The following is a 25,791-nucleotide window of genomic DNA, read 5'->3' on the forward strand; positions in this document are numbered from 1 at the left end:
ATTACATGTGTCATAACTATTTATTTAATTAATTAATTCCAATTTTAATTAATTATTGCCACATTTAATTAATTATTTAATGGTGTATTTAATTAATTCATTATGGCAGTCCTGGCGTTCCATAGAGAGGAGCATGTGGCTCATCTTTCATTTAAACGTGCTTTGTTTCCGGAGCTTTGGAGTGTCTGTGGCTCACGAGGACCAGCTGAAGGTTGTAACTGGAAGTCTGGCTGTTCCAGGCTGCAAGTCCTACACCAGGACAGATTCAAATGGCACTATTAACCCTTTAAACCCTAACCGGTCGCCAGCGATGGGTTAGGGTTTAAAGCTGGGGTGGGTTCTCCACGCCTCGAGGGCCGGTGTCCTGCAGGTTTTAGATATCACCCTGGGTCAGTTGCCCACCCCTGCTTTAAAGGGTTAATCACTCTGAGGCAGAGCAGAACAGCGTGTTGTAGGAACCAGACGCTTGGCCTCACACTGCAGACACAGCCAACCAATGGGCTTTGATCAGGGGTCATGACAATTTGCATATTAAGGATCCTAAACTGACCTCCTCGCCCGTTGTTAGTCAGCGTCACTGTGCAGATGTGCTGTTTATGAGGTTGGGGACCTGCAGTCAGCTGAGACTGAAGACGTCACCTGATGATGCTGAAAAACATCCAGATGGACAGAATCGACTTTTTAGGATGAATTGATCATGTTTGACAAAGAAAGCCGACGATGCTTCACGTGTTCTAGGAGCACGCCGTCTCACAGCAGGTTATGTTGTGTGGGATGTCTTTGAGGTTCTGTCTCCTTAACCTGACAAAAGAGCCTAAAAACCAAGAAGCTGTGATTCTTGCAGGTGTGCTCAAGACTTCATCGGATGCATGAAATAAGGACTCTGGAGCTCTGCGGTGGGAGAACCGTTACTACTTCTTTGGCCTGTATTTTCGGTTCTGCACCTGTCGAGGAGCATGAGGAAGTTGTGCATGGACTCTTTTAGTTCTCTGTGACAGACGGAGTACCGTACAACAATAAAGTATTTGACCTCTGACCTCACAGCTTCCTCTTTGTCACGCTGACCTGCTGTATGTGTAAAGACTGTCAGGAGAAAAGCCGAGCTGCAGAGTCGGTGACAAACTGTAATGTAATATTTTATAAGCTTGAGTTACTCACCGGTAATCTACACAATCTGTGTAATCAGAGTAAACCTAAATGATGGATGACATCACGCGTGGAGCTACAGACACGGTGGCTCAGCTGGGTGGTCCATCCTCACCCCCCCCCGGGGGGGGCTTTAGTCTCAGTTTCTGAGCTTGTTGTGTTTCTGTAAGCTGCACCGTCACTGGGCATTCCTTTTCATCACCACCAGGTGGCAGCATCACACCAGCACAGAACCTGAGGGGAACTTAAACTCAGCTGGTGCTTCAGGCAGTTTGTTCACGTCCTGCAAGCTCGTTTCAGTCTGAGCATCCTCTCAGCCTATTTCATCTGTTATCAACACAAAAAACAAAACACCCTCCACTTCAGTCTGTCTGTGGGAGTCTGCCTCTGGATTACATCACTCATGGAGACTCCGTGTGATCTGTGAGGAAGACGAAGGCTGCAATAACAGTTCAGTTTTTATTGAAAGGCTGCAGGACATTGGTGTGAAAAGACGCAGTGCGACTGAAATACAGAGCTCATCACAGAGAGAGAAACACATTTGGCACAAAAGAAAATCAACAGAAGCACTGCTCAATCATCACTGTTCAGGTAAAAAACAGAAACGCCACCAAACTGGACGACTTCACCGTGAAGTTCTCCGGCTGTGAGGAAACCTGTGGCTCCGACGTCACACTGATGATGTCACAGAAACGCTGCTTCTCTACACGGATCCGAGTTAGAGATAACGACACGCTGATCAGGAATTATTAGGAGGCCAGTGCGTTTCAGCCTCGGGCTCCTTCACCGTCTCCAATCTCAGGGTTTGTTTGTTCGGCTCGTCCGTCGTGCTCTGACCTGCACGAAAGACGCTGCACGACCTAACGCTCTCCTGAGGTCGAAGGTCAAACAGGAAGTCGACAGCCAGCTCGGATCATTCGTCACATTTATAAAACAAAATGATTCAGTTAAACGTCCTCCAGTGGTTCCCTCAGTTTTTACACATTTTCCAGTTTTGAAGATTAACAGACAAATACTGAAGAACTTCAACCCAAAGATTATTATAAAATCTGCTAATGCTAAGCAGCTCATTCAGTGCATGTGAAACATTGTCCATACTAAGCCACTAAACCGCCTGAATTATTAAAATCAAACTAAAAAAAAGCACGCGTCAGTCTTCCGTGGATGATTGAAATGTCTTTACAGGGACCCATTCTGCTCGTTTCCAGCTGCTTATTTCTAATATATGAGCAGCTTTGCATAACTTCCATTTCAGAATAATCCTTCTGTGTCTGTGCTTGGATCATCCTCTGTCTGAAACAAGCTGCTTCAGCTCCCGTCTCTTTAAGCCCCTCCTCCCTCAAAGCCCACTGTCCTCTGACTGGCCAGCTTCCAGAGGCCTGCTGAGGGGCAGCACGGAGCTGCTGAGCTGTACTGACTGCAGAGGCTCTGGCAGTCGGAGGAAATCTGTGGCGTAACGACGTCAGCGCATCAGCAAAACAGGAAACAAACGGAAACGTTTAAAGTCGGTGACGTTTACACGGAAACCAAAGCTGCTCGTCTTTAATACACGAGCAGAATAAGACGTATTTGTAGGGTTAGACGAGTTTGTAATGTTATATATATATTCATACAAAGGACAAGAGGAGGAGGACAAGAGGAGGAGGAGGGCATGAGGAGGAGGACAAGAGGAGGAGGAGGGCAGGAGGAGGAGGACAAGAGGAGGAGGAGGGCAGGAGGAGGAGGACAAGAGGAGAACAAGAGGAAGAGGAGGACAAGAGGAGGAGGACAAGAGGAGGAGGACAAGAGGAGGAGGAGGGCATGAGGAGGAGGACAAGAGGAGGAGGAGGGCAGGAGGAGGAGAACAAGAGGAAGAGGAGGACAAGAGGAAGAGGAGGACAAGAGGAGGGCATGAGGAGGAGGAGGACGACAAGAGGAGGAGGAGGACGACAAGAGGAGGAGGAGGACGACAAGAGGAGGAGGAGGACAAGAGGAGGAGGGGGGCATGAGCAGGAGGACAAGAGGAGGAGGACAAGAGGAGAACAAGAGGAAGAGGAGGACAAGAGGAAGAGGAGGACAAGAGGAGGGCATGAGGAGGACGACAAGAGGAGGAGGACAAGAGGAGGAGGGCATGAGGAGGGCATGAGGAGGAGGAGGAGGAGGAGGAGGGCATGAGGAGGAGGAGGGCATGAGGAGGAGGAGGGCATGAGGAGGAGGAGGAGGAGGAGGAGGGCATGAGGAGGAGGAGGAGGAGGAGGAGGAGGAGGAGGAGGAGGAGGGCATGAGCAGGAGGACAGCTCCTCATAACAGCTCAGACTCGCTCAGATGACACAAAGAATGTGAGTCCACGCTTCGCGACGTCCAACAGACATCAGTGTGAGGGAGGTGATCAGCGAGGACATCCAGCTGCGTCCACAACAGAAGCAATTTGCTCGCCACGTTTCGTGACAGCTGATCGCACCCGGTTCTGGTTACCCAGGTAACTCTACAAACAGGCCATACCCGTGTTCATCAGTGGTATCCTGCGCTCTCATTGGACGACATTTCAGTCACCTGTCTGGAAGTTGTGAAAAGAAAGGCTTGAAGTCGCCATGTTGCTTCCAGTGTGGACGTAGCTTCGGTGCCACAGGTCTGAAGCTTGGTCGCTAGAAAAACGTGTGCGCTCCCAGCTGATGGGCGAGTGGCAGCAGGAGGTCACCGACAGTCACCGGCGTGAAATCGGGACTCACAGAGGAAGCCGCTCAAAACGTCTTTGTGATCGATTTAGACGCTAACAGAGGAGTCCTCTGTGGACACTTTCAAACATGTCACTAAGCAACGGTGCCTTCAAAGTAAAAGGTGCTTATTTTGTTAGTTTCTGTGGATAGAGACAGCTTTTATTTTGAAGAGGAGCCATCACTGTTTCCAGTTTGTGCTGCGCTTTTTAATTTCATCAGTGTTCGCTGGTTAGCTAGCTAACATCTGCAGCCAAGTCAGCATCCTCCACTATGGGAAACTGGAGCGACCAACTTCACACTTGTGACTACCAGCAACCTGCTGGGAGAACACATTTTTCCTTAGCGACCAGCAGTTGCCAGGTAATCCCTACATTAGTATTGTCACAAAAGATCTCCCCTATCCATCTATCAATCTAACCCTAAAGCAACGCCTGAATCCTGCCAAAGCACCCAAGCTAACCCGTTCAGACGCTAGCCCATCAAACTGCTATTGTATAAATATTTCAGTGCTGTTGGCCAATCGAATCACAAAGAAATTACAAAGAAATCCTGGGAGGGGCAAGATGATTGGTTAAACCAGGGGTGTCAAACTCAAATACACAGTGGGCCAAAATTCCAAACTGGAACAAAGTCGCAGGCTAACGCTAATATTTATTGAAAAAAAAATATCTTCCTCCAGATATAAGAATGAATCTTTTCTTATGGACTCAAACACATTTTGCTGAAAAACTGAATATGGAACAAGCAAAGCTTAATACTAAACAATATATATATATTAGCTGTATAATACCAGTAGGCCAGCTCTAATAGTAATTTGGTATGGCTTCGCGGGCCAAATGTAATTAGGCTGTGGACCAAATTTGGCCCGCGGGCCAGAGTTTGACACCTATGGGTTAAACAGTCTGTAATGTGACATCAATCACTGTAGCCTGAAGTACGTAAGCACAGTTACAGGTAGGGTGTGTTAGCCTCTCTCGTGACTGGTTGGTTGTCACTAAAGACACACCCATAATCACATCCCAACGTGTGAGATTTAGATAAAAAAAAAAAAAAGAAAAGAAAAAGTGCAAGCGCAGTAGTGCAGACAATAGCCAATCAAAACACATTAAATCGTCCCGAGAGGGCGAAGCAGTTACTCAAGCAGCCTGTAATCTGACATCAGCGTTAGCAGGAGGTTGATCATCACCGTGAGTAACCGCTCTTCTTCTGTGTAAACAAAGTTAGTCAGAGGCAGCTAGGTTAGCTCAGGCTAACTGCTAATCAAAGCATCTGTAAGCCTGCACTATGACTGAAGGGAACAAACTCAGCCCCTAAGAGTACAATTTAAAAAAAAAAAAACTAGGCCACGAGCGAACTTGCTAGCTTAAATCCATTAGGTAACGTATGCTTTAGTTAGCTCGCAGGTGAACGCTGTAGTCGCAGTGGTTTTCAGTGAAGAAACGACAAAAGCACAAACACAAAAACACAAACCTCGTTTCTCTGGACACTTTTGTTCTGAATAAAAAGTCTAAACATAGCAGTCAAACAAAATACCGTCGAAAAGGGAAGAAATTATCAAAAACGGTGATAAATCTAAAGCTGCATGAATCTTAAAAGGAAAAATCAACAGAGATTAGCCACAAATGGGAATGCCGCCCAATTCCTGGGACAGCCTGTAGGTGGCGCTGGGTGAAGTCATTCTCGGGATATTTCCAAGGCTGGAACTTTAATTTGCGGAACGAGCCGGCAGAGACGGGTTAACGCCGTGTTAACATCTCAAAGTCACAAAAATGTCTGTCTGCGTGTCGTCTTTTTGAATCTTCTACACCTTGCTGAGGTCGAGTTTGGCGATGTACGGCGAGCGGAAGGAGCCCAGGTACAGATTCCCATCATGCTCGTGGACCTCGCTGATGTAGGCTGCAACCAGGCCGTTGGGGTCGTGGAAGCTCCGCGTGCACACGCCACCGTCGTGGAGCTCTGCAACCAAACTGTACCGGGGAACAAACTTCATCAGGATATCCTGGCTGAAGAGCTGCAGGAGGGTGGAGGAAAGGTGAGAGAGAAGGAGACAGACAGGAAGGAGTTAAAGGGAAATCAGGCGTGCTCTGTGACGGTGATGAACCCGGCGTGACCGCTGCTCATGTTTTCCAGTGTCTGATGCAACAGCGCTCGCTCCAGGTCAAAGTCTGCAGACAGAGCAGCCAATCAGATTACAAAACTCTGGGTTATGACTCATTCATGTTCCCAGACACCGGGACGAAGGAGAGGCGCTCTGAAACGCATCATCACTCCAGAGTTCACTGCCGTTTACCCCACAAACCAGTGGGAGTCGTACACGTGACGGAGTTTTAACTTTAGCAACGTCGTTAGTAATGATCATTAAATCGGTCGGGGGTCAAACCCAGCTGACTCGTGGCGCTCACTCGAGTGTGTGCTGAGGATAATTAAACCAAAGGTCAAAGGTCGAACACTCTGAATGAAGTTTCCTCCTAAACTAAACAGAAGATGACAGCAGACCCCCGGTGACGGCCGCTCCACGCGGTTTACGAAGCGTCTCATTAGCTGTAGCAGAGGCTGCTTCTGATTGGATCGCTTCCAAACTCGTGCCACCTTGCTACACAGCTCAGTCATTTGTGATTGGCTCTCGTCTCTGCAGATATTTTCATCTCGCTTTTATTCGTTGATGAAAACTTCATCTTCAGTTTTGTTCTCGTTCGCCATTTTTAATATATATCGCCTGCTTTCATCAGATAAAAACTGACGGTCAGCGACATTAACACATGCTACACCCGTGCCTACGTCAGGTGACATCACAGAAATGACCCTCCCCCGCTCAGGCGCCAACGGATGTAAGCCGTGGTCCTGCACAAACGGCGCCTTTGCTCTGACGTTAATAGAATCCGCTCTCAGCATCCACAACATGCCAGAGGCCATCACCTCCCCGCCACCATGTGACCGCCATCACCTCCCCGCCACCATGTGACCGCCATCACCCCCCCGCCATCACTGTCAGATTCCAGACATTTTAATCAGGTCTAATTTTAAATGTGTATAAAAGTCTGTTTTTACCTTGAATATGAACTTTTTGATCCAGGGTCTCTGGGACAGGAAGTCCAGCATTGAGAAGCCGGGGTTCGGTCTCACTGCCGACATGGCCACCCAGTAACCTCCGGTGGAGCTCGGGCGGATGTTGTCAGGGAAACCCGGCAGGTTGTCCACGAACGTGTCCATCCCGCCTTTATTCAGCCCGGCCACGTGGACCCTGGTGCAGAAGAGCGTCACGTGACAGACAAACGTACAAACTGCATCACATGACACCGATCAGCTGTCTGTGACGCTGAGCGGCCTCTGGGGGCCAAAACCCAAACGCTCACGTCACAGGGAACCTCACCCGGCAGCGGGTGATGTCACAGCAGATATATCCATTTTTTATTAAATGTTTACAAATATTTTATTTATTTCAAAACAAAAGCGGCTTAAAAAACATTTTTCCAAACAGAACATTTATGTTTTAGTCTCTTTAATTAGAAAAGATGAACATGATTAAAGCTTAAAATCCTGGGTTAGCACAACTGCAGAGGTCAGACTGACAGCTGCAACAGAAATATTGATTTATGTCATCGTGACCTGAGTGTAATGAACTGCATGTTTCTGATTGGCTGTAACTCAAAACAGACGTGACCACAGACCTGTTTACTGTTCACACGCCGCTCAGGCCAGAGCCTGACAGGAAGGAAGCAAAACACCTGACACACACACACACACACGCACAAACACGCACACACACACACACGCACGCACGCACACACACGCACAAACACGCACACACACACACACGCACGCACGCACAAACACGCACACACACACACACACACACGTATTCATATCCTCGTGGGGACATCTCATTGCTTACCCTAAACATAACCGTGACCTAACTGTAACCTAACCTGACACCAAAACCACATTTTGAGTCTCAAAAATACTTTCAATCTGGTGGGGATGTGGATTTGGGTCCCAATAAGGACTGTTGGTCCCCACAGGTATAATAAACGTCCAATTGTTGGTCCCCACAAAGATATTAATACCTGTAGACGCTCACGTCTTTCTGTGTGTGTCAGGACCAGTGTGTCGCTGACGTAACATATTATGTAACCGTGCCTGATTTCTACCAGCACGTGTGAACCTTCACTAAACGTCCTCACAGTGCAGACGCGTCCCCGTAAAACAGACGTCCTCACTGCAGCGGTCTGTAACATGTAAACCCCACAAACGCAGAAAGACGTGACTCCCTCTCTCACTCACACACTTGATGTAGGTTAAAAAAAAAAAAGGGTTGGATGATCTCAGAGCCTGTTTCCACGGCAACCGAGATCCAGCATCAGCGCCATCGTGCTCCATCGCAGACGGTTGTTTAACATCCATCGTACACGAGTGGCTCACACAGGAAGTTAAAGAACGCAGATGGCAGCCTGGTTTGATTTGCTCGAGATTTTAGGTTAAATCTTTTTAACTCTGAGGTTTTTAGTTTGTGCTGGACGTTCTGAACTTCTCTGCCTCGGATGATCTCGCAGGCACAGGTGAGTCGGGTGGGTTACCTGCGGATCCGGGCCATGGTGGTCTCCGCCACCAGCACCGACTCCTCGTCCGGCAGCAGTTGGATGCCATTTGGGAATCGCATGTCCTCCATCACCACCGTCAGCTCCTTGGTCTCGGTGTTGTACTCGAGGACGCTGAGGATGAAACCGCTCGCGTTAGAGAACCGCTGCCAGGCTTTTAATGTGACATGTCACAAACAGGAAGTAGTAATCACACTAAAGTGAAGTGATACACAGATGTTTCGACGTATGGATGATTAATAAACGCCATTCTAATAAGACGTTTGACTGTCAGCGCTCTCAGACACTCGTTGGACGCAGGTACCGGCCGTCGGGCGTGGCCTCCATGATGAGGTGCATGTAGTCTCTCCGCTGCCACCTGCTGCTGGAGTCGGTGAAGTACACCTTCTTTCCATCTTGCGTCACCGCCACGTCGTTAATAAATGACAGCTTCCTCCCTGCGACGACCTGGCCGCCGTTCACCAACCTGGTCGCCTCACCTGCAAAGAAAAACACACAGTCCGCTCCACCTGATCACATGACTCAGCACGAATACAGTCCAGCTGTTAGCTTTGATCCAGATGTGCTACAGTAAAACCCAGAATTAGACTTTTGAGCGCCAGAACCTTTCAGTCACAAGACATCTACGAAACTCACCTGAGCCCAGCAGGCAGGAAGCGTGGGAAGTGGGATCACTCACCAGTGGTGGGGTTGACCTCGAACAGACCCAGGTAGGCATCGGCTACAAACAGCGTCCCGTTGGGTCCGACTCTGATCCCCAGCGGCCTCCCGCAGTTGGGCTCGTCCTCTCTGGAACCTGCTGGACATCGACCAATCAGAAAGGGTGCAAGGTGTGCTTGGACACAGACGTGTGAGGAAGGTTAAAAAGAAATCTTTTCAGGTTGTTCGATTCTTTTATTTTGGCACAAACAGGCTCCAAACGTCAACGAGCACAAAGCTCAGAGCTTCTGCTTCCTGCTGGAGGAAGCACCACAGCGAGCTCACGTTACCTTCGCTGACCTGAACTTCCTGTTCAGGTTCTTCCTGACACACCTGGCTGAAAGTTTAAACTTAAACCAGAGACTTCAGCTTAATCAGCTGGTTTGAGTTGGAGTCAGCAGACGGCGTGCTGTTACCTGCGTGTCAGGTGTGCTGTGACGCTGTGCAGGTTTGAGCGTGTCGCCGGGTTCATCCGAGGTCTCTCACGTGTTTGTGTTGAAAGCGGCAGATCAGGGCTGAAGGTCGAACTGTCAGTTATTTATTGGGAAACTCCAAAATGAAGCAAGCGTGTGGCTGCAGGCAGGCTGACAGTAACGCCTTGCTCAACACAGGCTGACGGTTTGATCCCGTCAGCCTCGCTCATTGTCAGCATGTGACAGAGCTCAGGCTGGCTCACCTGCAGCTCCGTCACATGATGTAAGGTTTAAAGCCCTGAGCAGAGGGAGGCGGGTACACCTGGACGCAGGTGAGCACCGCGTCGCACCTGGACACCGGCCAATCATTTAGGTTTCGTCTAGCTGGCTAACACATGAAACCTGGACATGCTGAAGTGTTTCTAACCTGAAGTCCAGGCCACGCCCACAAACTCTGACAGCGCACAGGAAGAGGAGGCAGCACGTGAAGACCGGAAGCACAAACGAGCACGACTCACCACACGGCAGCTTCCCGAGTCTCGTCACCATATGGATCCTCCGACCGACCAGCTTCACGATTTTCCCGTCAGCTGTTCCCGAGAACAGAACATCTGCAGACACAGAGGGACAATCTGTCAGCTCTCGGCGCTCCTCGCCGTGGTCGCCGCCCACGTCTGACACCAACCTCCGATGTTAGCGATGGACTCGGGGCCGACGAGCTGGTCCTCAAACAGTCTCTGAGCTTCTCTGAGCTTCAGGTTGGGCTCCCAGCAGCCCTTCATCATGGGCGGTTCTTTCAGCCTGCAGCACCACGACCGACCAGCAGGGGCAGCAGCAAAAACTCGTTAACTTTTATTTCAAAAAGGATTTAACATGAATATTGTGACTTTCTCTGAACAGACAGTTTCAGATTACAGAGTTACTTTCTGTTTTTATTCATCGAGTTATTCCAGGATTGAAACATTGGGATCTTTCACACGTTTTTATGGATTTTATTTTGAAAACATCTAAACTCATTTCTGAACGCGCTGATGTTTGTAGCCAAACGAATTATTCATTAAGCGGCTGACTTGTGTCACTCACGTGAAGACTTCAGGCTTGATGGGAGACTCGAGGATGAGGATGATGACCAGGAGAGGAAGAAGCAGGAGGACGCCCAGAGAAAGCAGCGTGACCCGGAAGATCTTCCCGCTGTAGGTGCTGAGAGCAGAAACAGAGACGTGACTGCAGCGGGGCTCCTCAGGGACCCACCCCGGAACCGGACCCACCTGACCCCACAATCAACCGCGTTCCCCACACTAGCTTCATTAATGCAGGCGTCCTCGTAAACACACCTGCACGATCACATTTACAGGTGCGCATCACGAGCTAACGAGGCGAGCGTGGAAAGAGTCAACGTGTGTGAGTGAGAAGACCCCGAACACGAAGGCTAACAGAAACACGCAGCGTGTCCCCGTGGGCTGCTCAACACCGCCTCGGTGAGAACAAACCCAGCGGCTCTTACCTGGACCCTTTGCGCCGCTGCTCCGGCAGCTCGTCGGTGATCACCTGCGGGCGGTGCAGCCGCCGGAAGCGCAGTCCCGCCGACTCGTTCATGTTGCGCTCGGCTCGGCTCGGTTTGGCTCGGTTGCAAAGCGCGCGGTCACCGTGTGCAGGTTCGGTGCTTGTTGGAGCGAGTGAAGCAGCAGCCTGCTCTGACAGCGAGCAGGGATTCGTCTTCTTCTAAATGTTGTTGGCGGTTGGCAAACAACAAAACGGTGCATTACCGCCACCAGCCGGTGTGGACCGGAACGACCTCTACAAAACCCTCCGTCCTCCCAAACATTTTACCCTCTTTTACAAACTGGAACAAGGCCCGCTAACCTTCAGGTTCTGGGTCAGTGGGTCAGTGGGCTTCTCTCCACCTGATACTGTGAGACATGATCCACGGTTTCCTCACATTTCCCTGTTATATTTCCCCACCATCAACAGTGTAGTGTTCGAACCAGTATGTCCACATCTTATTCTTGAAATGTGACCATATTGTGATTTCCAAAAAAGAGGACACTTGGCCCAGTCATGAAGAACTTTAATAATGTTTACTTAAAGAAAATGTTAACATATTTAAACCATGCCTTCTCTGTGCGGTTAATGAACGGTGAAATAAAAAAATGTCATACAGGCTTTTACAAGCCAACAAGTGCAAAAACAACAACTTAAAAACCTCTGGAATTAAAATAATGGTACAGAAATAAAGCCTCATCTGTATAAGAAAGATGACCAGTCCCGCGACGGTACGAGGGAAATTTCTTTTGCGGTTCGTCTGAAAAGCTGCACTTGCGCTTTGGCTTCTTCTAAACATCATCAGCCGCGCCCTGTCCCGTCTGTCAGGCAGAACAACCACTCGCAAAGCAGCAGCTCGGGATGATGTCACACATATGGGTCCTCTGTAGGCCTATAGAAAAACCCGGACATTTTCATCAGTCTCGAAAATCCCCCCGGACAGAACGTGGAAAGTGGACATGTCCAGGGAAAAGAGGACTGTCGGTCACCCCACTCCTTCCTGTGCTCCTCCTCTCCATCTCTCCTGCATTTCTTGCCTTGCGGCTCTGTTTCTCTGCCTGACAGAAGCTAACAGCCGGGTTACTAATCTTTGGTTTGTGGCTTCCCTCGCAGCTCTATCTGCCATTTCATTGGCTCTGACTCCACACAAACCCACCTGCAAGTCTGTCATCACTGTAAACTGGCCAATGACGAGCTTGAGTCTGAACAGACGACTGATGTAACGGTCTCGTGTCTTGTGTCCATTGAACAGCTGACAGTACTGGGAGCATTACTGTATACTCAGTCCATCCGTGACCCTTTCCCCCACTTTGACTGGCTCTGTTCTCCGATGCATCTGTGTATAAAATACTAATAATACTGATGTAAGCCTGTACTGTATGTGAGTTTAAAGTAAATGCCCTGTCCCTGTAATGTGAAACCTTCTGTGGAGGAAGTATTCATGGAGGTATTGCTGTAACTCTGACCCGATGCTCTCTGAGCCACAGTCCATCCAAAGCTCCTTGTACAGCCCAGGTTACATTTTCACCCAACCACAGCCCAAGAAACTTAAATTTACTCCCTCTAACTCCTGACTCTATAACTGAAGCTTCACTTCTTCTCCAACTCTTTTTCCTGTAAAACATTGTCTTGCTCTTATCAACTGAAAAATTTATACCCCACTTATACCACCACTCTTCATCTTTCCCAGTCACTCCCAGCAGGAAAAGATGAGTTGCTCCATGGAAGGGAAACCCCATCCCACCCTCTATGTCACATCATTTATCATTAAGGAAAATAACAAAGTCACTATGCTCCCGTTTTCTACAGGAAACCTCTCCGAGTGAATTCTCACTCGTATTTGTCTTAAAAATCTTTTATCCACATCATGAACATCCGCCCACTGGTTTCCTGAGTTCATGTTCCAAACACACCAGATCCTCTTCTGAAACACTTTGATGTTTATGTACGCGTCCTTTACTTTCTGTGTAGTGCTTTAGTCTTTCATTCATTCGCTCCATTATTTTACAGATGTATAATGATAACAGGTCTGTATTTCCCTGGTTCATGTACGGGCACAACCTCTGCCTCCTTCCAGCTTTGCCACAGTTTCTCCCAAACTCATATAACTCTGACAAACGACCATCATAAAGCAAACCTGAGCTTTTCCTGGTGCTGATTATTTGGATTTCTGGAGAAAAATGAAACTTCCTGTTTTCAATGCAAGATGAAAAAAAAAAAACAAGATGGGGAAAAATGAAAACATAATAAAAGTCATTAATGAATCCAAACTATCTGAAACTTCCCAAAATCAACAACAGTTTAAGGTATTTACGTATTCACTGAGGCCATTGTATGGTCCATTTTGGCTGCATTTCCATGTTTTAAACATGAAATTTGCTTATTTAAAGGGTGTCTCATGTATCTCTTATGCAGAAATATGTGTTGCCTAGCTGGACAAATGTAGCACAGGTCTACTATTATTGGCCTAATGTATTTTACCAATCATTTCAGCATCCAGATAATCTCTTTCATACTCCCTTAGCTCCTGAAAGCTACTGGAAAGCACACAAAATATTCATGAATTGTATGTAAAATTATTTTGTGAAAAATAATTATTGTTTTTTCCATCTCCCTTCACTCTTTGGCTCACCTTGTTCTTCCTGATCTTGTACAATCTCTTTGTCCTCTCCCTCTGATTTGAATTGATTAGGTAAATTAATAGTGAATTTAGACAAAATTAAACATCTGCTACTCTAACAGCCATCTTTCTATACACACACATCCCTCTTTACAATTTAGTCACAACAAAAAGTTACTTTGACGAGGTTTAAGCATTAAAAGCTCGCTGGTCAGTCATCTCCATGTGTTCTGTCCTTGGTCTTTCTCCCATTGCTCATCTTCTTAGCTTGGCCTGGATTTACTGAAGGGCTCCTAAATGTGGATTCCATTTATGTAAAATCATACTAACTCTTCACCACAATTACATATTTTAACTGTAGGCAACACTAACTAACTGTCAGAGAGCCTGACAGATGCTTACGGCACATCAGTTGACCAATCTAGTATTTGCCAAAGCTTCACAATGACATGTTTTTGTTTTTTTTGGTTTGTTTGTATAAAAGTCAACCCGACACACTGTTATGTTGATCACTCTGGACGAGTGTTTGTTGAAGCACCACACATATGGCTTTCATGGTTTGCCAACCTGTTCACCAACTCTCCGGTTGGTCTTCTGCACATGCTCCTGCTCACTCTGGTCTCCGGCTTGACTGTATAAAAAGGAAAACCTCGTTAGGAAGATCATCACCACCTGTCCCTGCAGCCTCCCTGGCACCGCCCCCTTGAGCTCACTGCATCACTCCTCCCCTGCGGCTGTGCCAGGGACCACACCTCCACCACAGTTTGGATTTCTAAATAATATTTATTGGGTGTTTATAATTCATGTAACCATTATCAGTTACAATTACCATCAATCTGCATTTTGTTATTATTCTTTTTTTCTTCTTTTTTTTATAATTTATTTTTATTTTTTTTCACAAATCATGGTCACAATACATAATGAAAACGTTGCCATTATACAAGAAACAAAACAAAACAAAAAAAAGAGAACCCCCCACCCCCACCCGAGGCTCATGTAAACAGAAACAAAACAAAAACAGACAAAAAACGTATGTCACACATCTGGAAAACACGTTTTTATATAGTCAATAAATGGGTTCCAAGTCGCAGAGAATTTTTGTTGTGATGAGAGAACTCTGTATCTAAGTTTTTCCAGTGGTAAAAAGAAAAGCACCTCCTTTAACCATTGTATGTGTGGAGGAGCCTTATCAGACTTCCAGTGGAATAGAGTAAGTCTACTGGCAAGCAATGTAGCAAATGCTATGGCATTTTCCTGAGATTTACTAATTTTGTATTGAGATGGCATAACTCCAAAAATGCCAATGCGGAAATCAAGCACTAAATTCTGCGCACTTGTTGGATTGTGTGTCCACAGGTGTTTGTACTTTGCGTCATAATAAAATGACAGTAAAAGGCTCCGCCCACTTCCTATCCATGTCTTACCATGCAACGACTCTGTGAATGGACTGGAGAAGTGTAGTGGTAGAGTCCTCCGTCAGGAATGAGATATGTGTGTCGACTTTTTATTCTCCCTTAAGATTATCGTGCCATAACGCTGCACAGAGCAGCTCTGCTAACAGGTTATGGGCCCAGAGCAGCAGTAAAGAGGTCCTGTAACTGCCAAAGGAAGGGCAGCGTTTCCTGAAACCGCAAGTTACCGGCAGGTGTTAAAAGTTTGGCACGATTGAGTGAGTAAGCGTTTTTGTGCATCATGAGCAGACGCACGGCAGAGTCGGGCAGTCGATATTCCCGTTTGCAGTTTGATGGAGATGAAAGGAAATATGAGATATGGGAAACGAAGTTCCTTGGTCATCTCAGACTACAAGGTTTGAAAGATGTCATCTTAAAGGCTGAGGGTGATGAAGAAGCCGATGGTGAAGATGATGACAAAAATGCAGAAGCATATGCAGAGTTGATACAATTTCTGGATGACAAAAGTTTATCGTTAGTTATGAGAGATGCAGTTGATGACGGACGGAAAGCCCTAAAAATTTTGAGAGGTCATTATGCAGGAGTGGGCAAGCCAAGGATCATAAGTCTGTACACCGAACTTACTTCTCTCACAAATGAAAAGAATGAAAGTGTGACGGACTATATTATCCGAGCAGAAGCAATTATCACAGCGTTAAAAAATGCGGGTGAGTCATTAACTGATGGACTTCTGATCGCAATGATAATGAAAGGTCTACCAGAGACGTTTAAACCCCTGATTGTGCACGTTACACAGAGCGAAGCAAAAATCACATTTTCAGAGTTTAAAGTAAAACTCAGAAGTTATGAAGAAACCGAGAGAATGCGTGCGGCTGTAACTGATGACAACGTAATGAGGACAAAAGTGCAATTAGACCAGGATTCTACTTCATGGCGAGCAGACGACCGAAGATCAAAGAATAATGAGATTGTGTGTTTTAAATGTGGACTAAAGGGACACACTGCAAGAACGTGCCGATCCAGAGTATGGTGCAGTTTTTGCCGGAGTAGTACACACAAAGATGCGACCTGTAGAAGGAAGCTAAGACGGGATGAAGCGAGAGGGGTTGTGGAGAAGGACTACGCGTTCAGGACGGGCTCCGAACCCCAGAGGGTCCCGGACGGCGGCCAAGAGATGCTGAATAACCAGCTACTGGTGGATACGGGAGCGACGTCACATATCTTTACGAAGATCGACAGTTTTAAGACTTTTGATGACACATTTCGACCCGAGGCTCATTGTGTAGAGTTGGCTGACGGAAGGCGGAGCAGAGGAGCTGCAAAGCGGCGAGGAGATGCTGAGATAAGTATGATTGACAGTAAAGGACGCAGTCACAAGGTCACATTGAAACAAGCACTCTACATTCCATCGTTTCCACAGGACATTTTGTCAGTAAAAGCAGCTACTAGTAACGGAGCCACTGTGGTTTTCAAACACGGGGACAGTTTTCTTAAACATGTTGATGGAACAAAATTCCCTATATATGAACACGAGAGACTGTTCTTTATAAACACTGTGCAAGAGTTTGAAGAGAAATGTAATGGATGTTTTGATATGCAAACGTGGCATGAAATCCTAGGACACTGTAATTATGAGGATGTTCAAAATCTGCAAAATGTCGTTGATGGAATGGACATTAAGGGTAAAATCAACAAAAACATGCAATGTGAAGCCTGTATACAAGGGAAGTTTACTCAAACTAGGAACCGAGAACCAGATGAAAAGGCCAGGGCAGCATTAGAGTTGGTACATACGGATTTAGCTGGTCCGATTACGCCAAACTCTAAAGAAGGGTTTAAGTATGTTTTGTCGTTTGTTGATGATTATTCAGGTGCAACATTTGTATATAATCTGAAAAGCAAAAGTGATGCAACTCAAGCAACTGAAAGATTTATTGCAGAGGTGGCGTCATATGGGAAAATCAAGTGCTTTCGTTCTGATAATGGAACTGAATTTACAAGCAGACAGTTCAGAGATTTACTAAGTAGACACGGCATTAGGCAGGAAACTTCGGCGCCATATTCGCCTCATCAAAACGGAACAGCAGAGAGGAACTGGCGTACACTTTTTGACATGGCGAGATGCATGTTAGTTGAGAGCGAATTGCCAAAGTCTTTATGGCCATATGCAGTACAAACCGCGGGAGTGATTCGGAACCGATGTTTTAACAAACGCACAGGTCAGACAGCGTATAAGATGTTAACTGGAAAAAGACCTGATCTTTCTAGAATGAAAAAATTCGGATCATTGTGCTATGCTTATAAACAAAATAGGGGAAAGCTCGATCCAAGATGCGACAAAGGTGTTTTCTTGGGATATGACAAAAATAGTCCAGCATATTTGATCTATATCCCAAAAACCGGGAAAGTTGAAAAGCACAGATTGATAAAAATACTAAATCCCGCAACAATGGATCAACAAACACAGAGTGATCAGATGTATGAAGATGAGGTTTATGAATCCAGAAAAGATGGTGAACCCAAACAGACGAAGGATGAGGATATTCCAGATGGTAGTGAAAGCAGTCAAACTGAGTCCGAGGTTAAAACCGATGATAAAGTAGATGCTGGAGCTACACGTTATCCATCCAGAATCAGAAAGAGACCTGATTATTTGAGTGATTATATCACGGATGTGAAAGAGTGTGAAAATGAACAGATGCAAACCAGTGTTGATTATTGCTACAGATTGTTGTGTGAAATACCCACATCATTTAGCGAAGCTATTGTGTCAAGTGAGTCAAAAGAATGGGAAAGAGCGATGAATGAAGAAATCCAATCCCTTAAGGAGAATGACACATTTACTTTAACCACTTTACCAGAGGGTAAGAAAGCAGTGGGGGGTAAATGGGTTTATGCCGTTAAAAAGAACTCAGACGGATCAGACAGATATAAAGCTCGATTTGTGGCTAAAGGTTTTAGTCAAACAAAAGGAGTTGATTATGAGGAGACTTTTTCACCGACTGCTAACTTATCGAGTGTGAGAGTTTTGATGCAGAAAGTGGTTCAGGATGATATGTTGGTTCACCAGATGGATGTAAAAACCGCCTATCTACACGCACCAATAAATGAAGAAATATATATACAACAACCAGAAGGTTTTGAGACAGAATCAAGTGAGACTAATAAACTGGTGTACAGACTAAAGAAATCACTTTATGGGCTGAAGCAATCGGGTCGTAACTGGAACCAAACCTTACATGACTATTTAAGCAGTTGTGGATTTAGACAAAATATTGCTGATCATTGTGTGTATTCAAAAGAAACTGAAAGTGAAAAAGTAATCATCATAGTGTGGGTGGATGATTTACTCATTGCAGCTAACAATGAAAATGTGCTTTCAGGCGTGAAAGAAATGCTCTCTTCTAAATTCCAAATGAAAGATCTGGGGAAACTTAACCATTTTCTAGGAATAGATTTTCTTCAAGAAAAAGAATGTGTCAGAATGTCACAGAAAATATATATTGAGAACATTTTAAAGAGATTTAACATGCAAAACTGTAAGCCAAGGTTAACACCCTGTGAACAGAAATGGACTCATTCTGATAAATCCGAGACATTACCAGATGTGAGGAGATATCGTGAAGCGGTAGGATGTCTTATTTATCTGAGCTATTGTACGCGACCTGATTTAAGCTATGTTGTCAGCAAACTGTCACAACATTTCAATGCGCCAACTGTTGATGATTGGACAGCAGTGAAACATGTTCTGAGGTATCTAAAAGGTAGTCGAGGAAAAGAACTGTGTTTTAGGAAACGTTCAAGTGGAAAACTAGGTCTACAAGCATACAGTGATGCAGATTGGGCATCCGATGTTTCTGATAGACGCAGTATGACAGGTTATTGTGTAAGCCTAAATGAAAATGGTCCTTTGATATCATGGAAAACCAAAAAGCAGACAACTACAGCACTATCAACTTGTGAAGCCGAATACATGGCATTAGCAGCAACAGTTCAGGAATGTATGTATTTGACTTATTTGATTCAAGATCTTGATGAGTTTGAGTATGAAATACCTATGATATTGGAGGACAATCAGGGAACAATCGCTTTGTCAAAAAATCCAGTGAACAGACAAAGATGTAAACACATTGATGTGAAATATCATTTTATAAGGTCAGCTGTACATGAAAGGAAAGTGCTCATTGATTACTGTCCAACTGAGTCAATGGTAGCAGATATGATGACGAAACCAGTTTCAAAGTCTAAGTTAGACAAATTCTCTGTATTTGTGTTTGGAATGTAAGATGTTTTTTCCGGAGGATTGTTTTTCCCCAACCTGTGTACAAGTGGGGGTGTTGGATTGTGTGTCCACAGGTGTTTGTACTTTGCGTCGTAATAAAATGACGGTAAAAGGCTCCGCCCACTTCCTATCCATGTCTTACCATGCAACGACTCTGTGAATGGACTGGAGAAGTGTAGTGGTAGAGTCCTCCGTCAGGAATGAGATATGTGTGTCGACTTTTTATTCTCCCTTAAAATTATTATGCCATAACGCTGCACAGAGCAGCTCTGCTAACAGCACTGATATGAGATAATACTTTAAATATATTTCCCCAGTAATTATCCAGGTTCGGACAAGACCACATCATGTGACCCTCATTTGCTGGATTATGTCCACACCTGGGACAGGCAGGATCGGCTTCTGGGAAAAATTTTGAAAGCCTCTCTCTTGTATAATGAAGACGATGAAGAATTTTAAACTGAATTAAACCATGGCGAATGCAAAGGGAGGAAGTATGTATACGATTCAAACAAGATCTCCACTCATCATCAGATAAATCCACCCCAATGTCTTTTTCCCAATTATTTTTAGTTTTTTCCCCAAGTAATAGGCCTTAAGCTCTGTATCAGTTTGTATATGGCGGAGATTCTCCTTTTGCCAAAAGGATCCATTTCCAAAATGGTATCCACTTGATTTTTAGGAGGTAGGTAGGGGAAAGAAGGAAACAATGCTTTTGCAAAACTTCGTATTTGCAGGTATCTAAACATATGTGAGGTTGGTATATTGTAATCTCTCATCAGAGCGTCAAAGGTGTTAAAAGTTTCTCCTGAAAATAAATTGTAAAAAAACTTAACCATAGAATATTTCCTGGTATACATCTTTGAGTATTGGTGCTAGTTTGTCTATAAACATTTTATATAGTTCAATAGGGAAACCATCAGGTCCCGGTGCCTTATTACTTTGCATTGATTTAATTACTTCGACAATTTCACTAATGGTTATCTCTCTATCAATTTCTGTTCTGTCATTTACCGATATTTGTGGAATCGATAATCTATCAAGCATTTCAGCAATCTTGTTTTCATCAACTGGATCTGAGGTATAAAGATTGGAATAGAACATTTTAAACTGGTCATTAATGGTTTTCGGATCAGACGTCTTTTCTCCAGAGGTTTGACAGATTTCAGAAATCGTGTTAGCTGATATGGATTGCTTAATTTGATGTGCCAAAAGTTTTCCGGCTCTTTCCCCATGTTCATAGAACTTTTGCCTTGATTTGAAAAATAAACGTTCTGTTTGCTGAATGGACCGAATTTTGTATTCTGAATTTAGTAATAATTTTCTCTTATATAGGTCTGGTGTTGGATTTTCTGCATATAAGCAGTCAATCTCTTTTATACTGTTGGCTAGGTTGTTCATTTGTTGTAAGTATTTCTTTTTTTGAAATGATACATATGAAATTATCTGGCCTCTAAGATAGGCCTTTGATGCCTCCCATACAACAGTCATTTTCATCCCTTGGGTTTGATTTGTCTCTAAGAAAAACTGTATTTGCTCAGAGACCTTTTTTTTTAAATGAGTCTTTAGTTAGGAGTAAAGGATCAAGTCGCCAGGCCGGTTTTTGACTTAAGCGTTCATAAAAAATTTACATCTAATTGTACTGGACTATGGTCTGAGATAACAATAGAGTTGTATTGGCAATCTAAAACCTTGGGAAGAATTCTACTATCTACAACAAAAAAAAATCGATCCGTGAGTATGACCGGTGCACTGGTGAGAAAAATGAGAATTGTTTAGATGCAGGATTTTTGTCCCTCCAGGGGTCAAAAAAAGCATAAGATTGCATAAAGGATTTAAGAACATTACCCGCTTTTGAAATTTTGCTATCAGGTTTTGGGTTTGATCTGTCAAGTTGAGGATTAAGTACGCAGTTAAAGTCACCACCCAGTATCAAATGGGACTCTGTTAAATCTGGCAGGTGTTTTAAAAAGGTACAATAAAAATTTGGGTCGTCCCAGTTTGGTCCATATACATTAGCAAGAATGACTTGTTTCCCATACAACCTGCCCTGTATAATAATATATCTCCCTCTGGTATCCGCCACAGTTGATAGTGGAATAAATGGAATCCCCTTCCTAATTAGAATAGCCACACCCCGTGATCTATCCTCAAATTTTGAGCTAAATATTTGGCTTATCCATGTTTTTTTTTTTAGTTTAATTTGTTCACTTGATCGGAGGTGTGTTTCCTGCAGATATACAACATCGGATCTCAATGATTTTAAATGAGTAAAAACCCTTGTGCGTTTGACCGGATTATTTCTACCTTTAACATTCCAGCTTATAAAACGAAGAGGCAGATGACTTTGCGAGCTTGCCATTCAGGTACCTAAATGCAGGTGCAGAAAAAATATGTCCCAACCTCTGGAACCCCCCCCCCCCCAAAAAAAAGAAAGAGGGGGAGAAGGAAAAAAAAAAGAGGGAAAAAAATAAATAAATAAAACGAGCCTCAAAACCCCATGCTGATCTACTATTATCCCTGAGATCGCAACCCTCCAGGCTAGGATAGCACAGTGACTAAACGTACTGTTAACCCTCAAACAGCCCCTCAGCTGGGCAAATATATAACATTTAATAACTAAACAAAACTCCAAAACTTATATTTTCCACTTTCCCCGTGTTTATTCTAATCAAATGCCCCAGAATAACAGCAATATCTCGAACATATCAAAAATCGGAACGAAGAAGGAAGGCAGAGTATTCATAATCAATTAAATCAAAATCATTCTACCTTCCGGCCTTTTATGACTATGGCCCAATTATTTACTTGACATCTCCCCAGCACCGACGTATAACTATGTCCCTTGAGTTCAAGCAATCACACATGTGGAGTCCAACTTATCTTTTCTCACTCGGCTGTACCTCTCACGGCTGTAGTAAGTCTTTTTTGATAAAGTCTATTGCAGCCGCTGGGTCGGTGAAACGATTGTCCTGTCCCGTCGGTGAAGTGATGCGGAGAACAGCTGGAAACAAAAGTCCAAACTTAACGCCAGCCTCGGAGCAAACGTTTAGCCTCCATAAAAGCAGCTCGTTTCTTTGCCACCATTGCTGTAAAATCAGGAAAAATGCTTATCTTCATGTCCTGCAGCAGCAACGGCTGCGACTTGGCGGCCCTTCGGAACACCTCTTCCTTGTCTTGGTAATAGTGAAACTTCACCACGATTGCCCTGGGGGAGTTTCCCTGTTGACCCAAGCTTCGATGAGCGCGGTCCAGCATCGGAGTAAAGTCGAGGCCCAGTATGTCTTTCAGCATTGTAGCAATAACTGCCGTAGGTTTCCCGGTGTTTTCAAAGCCCTCCTTCACTCCTACAATGCGTGCATTGCACCGGCGTTGTCGCCCCTCGATGTCGTCCAACTTGCTGGTCAACTTAGCAACGTCCGATTTCAGCTTGCTAACCTCGTTTTCCAACTCCACTGTCCGGTCTGAAGAAGCATTCAAGTCAAGTCAACTTTATTTGTCAATTCTGCCACATGTATAGGACATACAGAGAATAGAAATTTCGTTACTCTCAAACCCTAGTGATTAAAAAATGCAAATAAAATAATTAAAAAGTAAAAATTTAAAGAAATACAATACAATTTTACGTATAACAAAAAAAAAGCTATACAATATACAACATTCAAAGCAAACTCAACACTTTCCAAACGGGTCTCTTGCTTCTCCAGATCTTCTTTGATTGTGTCTATTTTATCATTTACATCTTTCGTGCTTGAATCGATACAATATCCTCTTTTCAGAGCTAGCAATAGCTCTCATAATCTCACTCATGTCATGGGGTGGTGCCTCCGGTCTGTCCTCAGCATGGTCCGAGGCTTTTGCGGCCTGCTCTCTCCCCGATCTAGTTTTGCTCATATGTCGTACACCGTAGCCTTGAAGATGTAAAAAGTGCCTCAGAGCAGCACACGGGCGTGTTATCGTACTGTTGTTAAAAGTTCGTTAGTTTTGGAGCAATGGAATTATGAAACAAGTTAGTCCATTGAGGAGCCCTGTACAACACGTCTTCACATGGCTACCAGACACGCCCCCCGTCATTTTGTTATTATTCAATTCAGAACTGCCCAGACCAGACACAGTGACGTTTCACCAGAATCCCTTTGATCTCTGGTCTTCTTTATGACATCAGCACCCGAAAACCTATAAATAGGGGAGAGGTTCTCACTCTTGGCAGTCTTTCAAAGAGAGTGGAAGAATTCACTAGGCAGGAAACTACTGGAAACTTGCGTTTCTGACACAGTTGACGGTCTTTTTAAAAAATCTTTTAGTTGGTACAGAGATTTAGCATCAACTTCAATTTGAAATATGAGTCTGTCAAATCCTGTTGTATGCAACATGAGAGCCGAGAACGAAAAACTTAAACAGCAAATCAAAGAGCTGAAAAATGAGAATAAAACTCTCAAACAACAAAACTCTACCATACGTGACCTTAAAGTCGAGAACGCCGACCTTAAGGAGCAAAAAAGAGAGCTCATAAATGAGAACAAGATTCTCCAAAAAAACATTGAAGTTCTCTTCAAACGAAGTGGGTTCTCTAAAAACAAGAGGAAAAGAGACCTGCAACTAGAGAATGAAACAATTCACATCAGAATTCAAGAGCTGGAATATTTGAATACAGTTCTACAGGATTCACAAAGCTCCAATAGCAAAGAAATTCAGCAACACAAAGAGGTGATGCAGGAAATGCAGGATGAAATCAGAGAGCTGCAAAGCAAAAAGGCAGGCTATGTTATAAAAGTGAAAGGCATGGAAAAGGACAACCAGTCTTTAAGAGAGGAAAATGATGTGACGGTAAAACGCATGTGTGAGCTGAAAAGGGACTTTGAAAAGGAAAAAGATGACATGCAACAGGAAATACAGGCTGTTAAAACTGAGCTCCATCAGGCAAACACAGCCTTTAAAGAGTTACAAGAGAGTGAAGAAAGAAAAAGGATCATGAATGAGGAAAACAAAACAACGGACAGTGAACAGCTCAGACAGACCCTGGAACTCCAATGCTTTGCACATGAAATTGACATATTGAGGCGGCATAACGAACTTCTTGAACAGGACCTCCAGGAGCTTTCCAAAAGGAGTGGTGATTCTCAAAAAGAACTGAAACCACACGATGAGGGTGCGAAAGGAGAATCACGGATCTTCAAAGCCACTGAGAAAGACTCCCAACATGATGTTAACGTGACCAACAGAGAAAAGGAGTTGTTGTGCCATGAATTTGAGGAAAAGAAAAGAGAGCTTGAAGAGGTCAAGAAAAATCTGTATGATTCACAGGAAGCCTTGACAACAGAAGACATGGCGTTGCAAACCCAAGCTCAGACTCCCAAAGTTTCACAGGAAGCACATAACGATCTGATAAACAACTACGATGTCCAAGTTGACATACTCAAACAACAAAATAAGGCCTTAGAAAATAAGGTTAGTGACCTTACCAAAAAGATGTGGAATGGACGGGAAGCGATGAGACAAATGGAAAAGAACTTTCAAGAACAAAGGAAGCTACTCGAAAATCTCCGAGGAGAATTCGAGGAAATTTAGCACAACTAGGACTTTGGCCCTCCCTATTAAAGCTGGTTAACGCAGGTTCAATAGGGCTATAACTTAGACAATGGAAGTTCATTTGATTTAATTGGCCCAAAATGAGTGACTGCACCCAGACACTCAGTAGCAAAAGAATTACAGAGATTCAAGAGAGAAAACTGTTTCTGCATAGACTCCTATAGTACTGCAAGTCGTGTCATCGCTTGGTGTCCTGCATAGAGTGCAGCTTTAAGGTATCTACGTATCTTTCAGAATTAGAAGCTATGCTGCGTCAGGGGTTATAACAGCTGTGCCCCCCCCCAACCGGTCGAGGCAGATGGCCGCCCCTCACTGAGCCTGGTTCTGCCGAAAGTTTCTTCCTGTTAAAAGGGAGTTTTTCTTTCCCACCGTCACCAATGGCCTCGATGACTGATAACCTTCACAGACACTGTCATCAAGGGTTTGCTCACAGGGGATCATCTGATTGTTGGGGGGTTTTCTCTCTTATATTGTATGGTCTTTACCTTACAATATAAACAGCCGAGAAGCGGCTATTTTTGCCATCCGGTGCTTTAGAAATACATCTTAGCTGAACTGAACTCCATAACATCTGGACCGAAATGCCTACGCACAACGGTAGGCATTTCAATCAAGAGCTCTGTCCAAAACGTTCAATGACAAGCATCAGCACCAGGATTGTTTTTTAGCTCACCAACAGTTTTTTATTGTAACTGCAACTTTGTAAGACTGGGTTGGGAGATGTTCTTGTGGTGAGCTTTTATTCACATAATTGGTTTCTTTAATAGTGAAATAAAATAAATTTGTATAACTGGAAA

At 44.5% G+C, this 25,791-nt stretch overlaps 1 protein-coding gene across 2 annotated transcripts; it reads right to left on the bottom strand.

The window, feature by feature from the left end:
- Window positions 1-1,591: 1,591 nt before the first annotated feature.
- Window positions 1,592-11,364, bottom strand: apmap (adipocyte plasma membrane associated protein). 2 transcript variants are annotated; one of them, XM_085295968.1, is made up of 9 exons: window positions 11,054-11,364; window positions 10,633-10,749; window positions 10,235-10,350; window positions 10,068-10,160; window positions 9,117-9,236; window positions 8,742-8,916; window positions 8,417-8,551; window positions 6,891-7,083; window positions 1,592-5,853 (listed from the first exon to the last, which is right to left on the bottom strand). In XM_085295968.1, the coding sequence occupies exons 1-9, from the start codon at window positions 11,143-11,145 to the stop codon at window positions 5,644-5,646; spliced, it is 1,251 nt and encodes a 416-aa protein (XP_085152094.1). In that variant the 5' UTR covers window positions 11,146-11,364; the 3' UTR covers window positions 1,592-5,643. The 2 variants fall into 2 exon arrangements, with proteins under 2 accessions (XP_085152094.1, XP_085152095.1); XM_085295969.1 differs by having other exon boundaries at window positions 9,117-9,233; window positions 11,054-11,361.
- Between the last annotated feature and the right edge of the window lie 14,427 nt (window positions 11,365-25,791).

Source organism: Mchenga conophoros, linkage group LG13, assembly GCF_057382185.1.
Source record: "Mchenga conophoros isolate Kocher_MC1m ecotype Shallow Benthic linkage group LG13, M_conophoros_male_GT1.1, whole genome shotgun sequence".
Lineage (NCBI taxonomy): Eukaryota > Metazoa > Chordata > Actinopteri > Cichliformes > Cichlidae > Mchenga > Mchenga conophoros.

What these genes read in the sequence shown, in the direction of transcription:
- apmap (XM_085295968.1), bottom strand. Translation starts at nt 11,145, where the DNA reads ATGAACGAGTCGGCGGGACTGCGCTTCCGGCGGCTGCACCGCCCGCAG. An exon ending in ACTCGGGAAGCTGCCGTGTG is followed by an intron (nt 9,237 to 10,067) that starts GTGAGTCGTGCT and finishes GTCGATGTCCAG; the next exon opens with CAGGTTCCAGAGAGGACGAG. An exon ending in GAGGCCACGCCCGACGGCCG is followed by an intron (nt 8,552 to 8,741) that starts GTACCTGCGTCC and finishes TTTCATCCTCAG; the next exon opens with CGTCCTCGAGTACAACACCG.